The 5,642-nt window shown below is 38.1% G+C and overlaps 1 protein-coding gene across 1 annotated transcript; it reads right to left on the bottom strand.

Moving 5' to 3' along the window:
• Positions 1 to 1,878: 1,878 nt before the first annotated feature.
• Positions 1,879 to 5,255, bottom strand: LOC104497987 (cytochrome b-c1 complex subunit 7). The gene is made up of 3 exons (XM_010141305.1): positions 5,175 to 5,255; positions 3,242 to 3,408; positions 1,879 to 2,116 (listed from the first exon to the last, which is right to left on the bottom strand). Exons 2-3 carry the CDS (start codon positions 3,401 to 3,403, stop codon positions 2,039 to 2,041), a joined length of 240 nt encoding a protein of 79 aa, XP_010139607.1. The 5' UTR covers positions 3,404 to 3,408; positions 5,175 to 5,255; the 3' UTR covers positions 1,879 to 2,038.
• Between the last annotated feature and the right edge of the window lie 387 nt (positions 5,256 to 5,642).

Below are 5,642 nucleotides of genomic sequence, written 5' to 3'. Positions count from 1 at the left end.
CAGCATGAGACTACTGCACATTATGGGGACTTAAAAATGACAAACCCAAGTCAGAAGCATCTGAAAACATGTCTAGATGAAAGTGCCAAACAGCAGTCTCAGTGAACAGGCGAGCTCTTAACATGGTTTCCTTCTATCCGCTCCCCTTGAACTGCTATTGAGATCTCTTGGGAAGTCTATTAACCTCTACTAGCTGCCTCTGACTCCTAAAATGTCAAGCGCAGAGAGGTCAGAGATTTCGGGTGCATTAGGCCAATTGGAGCACTACTGCTTTGTGCTCCACTCAAAGGTCAGCCTATTTTTAATTGCCTGATGTCACCAAAACCCTTGTCTCTCAATCAAGTAATTTTTGAGAGACTTTTAAACCACATTAATCTGAACCCACACCTATGGCCAAACAAGTAGATGCCATTTTTCTACAAAATCCTAGTTTATGTAGAAGTTTGTGCCTTTCAAGTGCTACTTCTATTAGATAATTAAGTCTTCTAATGTTATTCTAACAGATAATGAAAGTTTTTCTAATGGAATTAGAACTGTAAGTATTCTAATAATTCCAAAAATTTAAGTACAAAATTTCAGGCCCTATTTGTCTCTTGGAAAAAACCTAGAAAGCTCTCAAAAACACATCAAATTACACATGCTTCAATCATAAGATTTCTACTACAGGAGATGAAAGAAACTGCATGTTCTTAGTATTATCTCCCTACAGAATTTTAAGGAATATCGGTGATGGAGATTTTCGCAGCATTTTGTTTTATAGCATCAGGCTGTGAAGTTTTGAAATAAGTATTTCACCCAGGGATCACTGTATTCATCCTACAGATGTAAACGACTGAAGCGAGCAGATGAAGGTTAATAAGAAATTGATGAGCAAAGCTAAAATACAGCTTCCATTCTAATCTGGTTTTGTATTTATCTCGTTGCACAGTTCAGAACTACAGACACGATTTGCTCCTTATTTATGTAATTTTGTGTTTTTCTAAACTGCTCTAGCTTTTGGTCAATGGATTCTTGCATTTGGCAGGCAGGCATGCATAACAAAGAAAAAACCAAACCTTGGGACTATCGGACAAGATTGTGTACTTCACACAGAGGGCTATATGATAGGCTTGGAATTTCGCATGTAATACCAAAGTCTGTCTCAAATTCATACTACCGTTAAATTATGGAAGACTGAAGTCATGGTCTTCACCCAGCAAGGGCCGGTATTTTCAGGATACAAACAAATTTCTCCTGTTTTTAAGAGCCTGAATTCCACATGTATCCCTCGTGTCATTAGGCCTGACAATTAAAATTACTTGACACCAATCACTGTCAACAACAGCACGCTTCACGCCATGAAAAAAATACATGGGAAGTTAATTATGCTGCTGAAAGCACTATTACACTTTAAAAGGATAAAAAGCCTGAGGAAGCTGAAGTGAGACAGTCAAAATGGTTTAGATGAAAATAGCCTTATAAGGATTAATAATGTATATGGTATAAAAGGTAGTGAAACATTTCCTGATTTTGTGATTAAGGAATCATCTGTATTTTCCATTTTGGTAACACAAATGTGCTTGGATGCACACATTACATTCTGCTATCCCACATCACCATTGTAACATCAATCACTGGTCCAGTATTGTTGTCTCCAGAAAGAAGTGATGAAGGAAATAAGCAACCCCTTTTTAATTTAACAGAGCAACTCGCATCACAGCCTTGTGTGTTTCTTACCTAACCCTACAACTGCAGAAAACAGCTGCACTGTGAAAAGAGCAAGAATCAAAAAGCTGGAATGAAGACTGCATACCACTGCGCTAGTACGTAATGTATATGCTCACAGGAAAGATCCAAACGTTAGCTTGTTAACACTTGCAGAGAACTCTTCCAAGCACATTTTATACTTTGACATGTTTATTTTAGTTGGATGAGCAGATTCAGTGAACAAGCTGAAACAGTATTCCTCAGCCTCACATTTGCCTCCCTGGAGACTTCTATAACCAAATGTTTTACAGTATCAGGAATACGTGGATATTTGCATGAAGTAGTTCAATAGTTATTTCTTGTTCCATGCTTCTCTTTCAAGTCTTTCACGGATTACTTCTTTTAGGTATGGTTCAAGATAATGCTTATCCTGAAACAGAAGAGAATATATTTAAACTTACAGGGAGGTTCAGAAACACCTCAAGGCGTTCCTATAGATTGCTTGTCTCTCATTGCTCCTAAGATTTCACTAAAACTCAGCCTAAAAGGAAAAAACCCAAAGACACCCAACGTTACTCTAATCTGAAAAGGTAAACTTTCTATCTATCTGCTAAGTCAGCAACGACTAGTTTTTTACTGCAGCAAACACTGATTTCTAATGCCTCACAAGTGATGCTTCCAGTTACACCTTTAGAAACAAAGCGTACAAGACCCACTTTAATTAGTTCAAAGTCCAACTATAATACTCTGGAGAAACTAATTTTGAGCTTGACTTCTGAACAGCACTGTAAACTTGGATTCGATGGAACGCCTTGACAGTGTTTAACACTTGCAAACCAAACTGCTGCTGCTTAAGGAGCTATGCAACCAGTTACTCAATGCAGCAGTTAAATACGACAAATAAACCCCAAGAAACAGCCTCTGCTTACGTTTCTCTGTATAATAATAATATACTGTCCTGTAGTCAAAAGTTCAGTGATAGGATTCCTCTCTGCCTGGCAATTTGCAGAAAGCCAAGATGGATAGTAATGCAAAGTCTGTGACTCAATTCACTACCAACAACAACAAAAAGATTAGTTACATCTGAAAATGAACGTGTAGTTTGTTTTTCAAATGACATTTCAAGATGACATTTTAATGCAAGATTTCCCTTTAAATTATTCTTCCTTGACATATTAATGAATAAAAGTTTTGGCTCGAGATTTTCTGTAAAATTAAGAAATTAGTCAGAAAGCAAGAGATCTGTTGTAAGAATTTTGAAATTAGTTACAGAGTATTTCTTTAACTGATAACTTAGAACAAATATTTTGTGCTGTAGCTTAACCTTTTGTCATCTTGAGGACAATTTCGTCATTTCCACTGAAAAATAGAGATTTTTAAAGAGTGATCATAAGTTGTGTTCTCCAGAGGTATCCTACAAGACACATACTCATTTACTCATTACAAATTGCATGTAAGCGTGTATCTCTTCAGGGGCTGAAAACCCCAAAGGCAGCCACAGCAGAGCCATTTAAGACCTCTGCCTTGGAGTCACTTCATACTCACGGACACATACCTCTTCATACTTCACCCACTGGTCTTTTGGAAGGATCTGATGTTTCAGGCTTAAATCAAGTGCTCGCTTTATGCGAAATATTCTTTCATTGTAAAGATGTTCTGGAAGTCTCTTCAGTGCTTCTTTTACATCATCATCTTCATACAATGTATCATCCCGCATTAATCCTGTACCAAGAAGATTTTGCAATGTCACCGAATAAGTGTTCTTACGTAAGACTTAGGATTGACATAAGTGTTTCTAGCCAACACAGGCAAAACACTTCCAACCAAAATTATAAAGAAAACCTACTCTAGGAGAAGAGAACCGCTAATTGTTCAGAGAGCACAAATTCTAAACACTGGCTTTCACGTGCTCTATTTCCTTCGGTTTACTCCTTTTCTTAAGGAGGAACAGGGAAAATGGGTATTTAATTCAACATGTTTCACAAGAGTACATATATAAAGAACAATAACTATCCTGGATCTGAGAGGTGGACTTATGCTCATCTAATTTGGTATCTGTATTTAAGACGACTAAGTAAAGGGTTTAAGAGCTCTGAACCCATTAGTCAATCAATCAACCACGGGGGTGACTACTTCAGTACTGAAGAATTATTCTCTGAACTCCACCGTGCAAAATGACTAGATCTCTGCTGACTATATTAAGCTTTGGAAATTTGAAGCTAGATGTTTGTGACTTGGTTCCCTTCCATGTCACCTCAGATCAGAATTTAAATCCGAGAGAATTACCTAGTCTTCGCAAAGCCAGGAGTACCCCCAGACTGTAGAACAAAGGATTCCTGAAATTCAGTCAGCTCTGCTTTAAGTTTCAGTATTAACATAGGCCAAGACATCACTTCTGTAACATTCCAAGACTGATGCGGATTACAAGAGCGTACCTACTGACTTGCAGTTAAACGTTTGGATTGTAAGTGACTGAGTTGGCAGTTGTCTCGCAATGAAACAGAAATTTCTTTTCAGTCACATATTCTTTAATTCAGTTTTGCGATTTATTTCAAAAGCACAGGGTGCATGGCTGCTAGTTTAATCACTAGATTGAATTAGGCGTTTCTCCTCAGTTTTCAGTCATATTCCCAGAAAAGCAACAAAAGGTATTAATGCCTTTAAGAATTTCAGCGGACAGATACAAAAAGGGGCTAAGCAGTGCATCTCTGGAGGAAAGACCTAAGCTTATTCCTCTACAGTTGTCTTGCAATTTTTTTCTAATTTTCCCAGGGCAGATATGTTAATTTTCTTTAAATTATTTGCTCATATTGTGGTTAGCAGTAAATTACAGCTTCCAAATATTCAGATTCTCTTGTCATTTAAGAATAGTTCTGCCATCTAAATAGTTGAAACAAACTTCATAATGACACTGGACAAATTTGAGGCCAGTACCATCAAGGCAGCCTCCTCCAGGTAACACTATTTTTACTCCTACTTCACTATTGTGAAGGCCAGAGAGACACCAAGTGAAGTTATGGTGATATGAAAGGCAGAACTAACTAAACCCTTTTTTGCACTTTGGATACCTTGCACAAGTATTGCAGACAGACTGACTGCTATCAGTGGGAACCTCTCCTCTCCAGCTTCAAGGGCAGCCTTTGGGTTAGAAGATACTGCCCAGTGAAAGTGACTTGGTGGGAGAAGATAATAGAGTTTTCAGGACTGCTTTATGAAAGTTTTTTCAACTGCTCCAGCTCAACCTCAGCTGCTGTAACTTATTTCACTGAAAACAAGAGCAAACGTACAAATAATGGAAAAGTCACTGTTTCATTACCAGGTAGAAATAATGATGACTGAAGCTATCGCTTCCCCCCCCCCCAAAAGTAGTAGCTAAATCTGATCAAAAAGACTTATGCAAAACTGCATGTACATACACCAGTCACGAACCACGACTAATTTGAGGACTGTTACACTCACAGAGTTTTAAAACTCAGCAAAACACTTACCGTATTTGTTGAATCCAGCCGCATTGTAATACCACTTGCGAATCCTGTCTAACAGGCGACCACCTCCTGCAACTGAAGGTGACCATCATCAGTTGCAGAGCAAGATAAAATTCTGTCTTTACACACTACTAAGCAAGCACACAAACACTGGCTGGCCTCCTTCACAGGCAGTAATGCAACACTACGTTAAGTCTGAATTTGACCACGTATGACTTGGCCTCTCTGCTTTTCAGTATCCCTTAAGTGACACTGAACAGGTAGAACGAGTGCTTATTGCGCACAATAACTTGACCTCTGCTTCACTAAATTTGAATATTAGACTGCTTTAGACTTGGAATAATGCTAACAGTTCATTGTCAAAGGCAGCACAACATTTTCAGGCTCCATAACTCCTACTTGAACTAAAACTGTGACGTTCTACATAAAGCAAAACCATTTTCAAATCATTTATCTAAGTTCCACAGCTCT

The sequence above is a fragment of the Buceros rhinoceros genome, unplaced genomic scaffold (assembly GCF_000710305.1).
Source record: "Buceros rhinoceros silvestris isolate BGI_N320 unplaced genomic scaffold, ASM71030v1 scaffold44438, whole genome shotgun sequence".
NCBI lineage: Eukaryota > Metazoa > Chordata > Aves > Bucerotiformes > Bucerotidae > Buceros > Buceros rhinoceros.
Note: the sequence above shows the minus strand (reverse complement) of the source record. Positions and strands in the feature narration are given on the sequence as shown.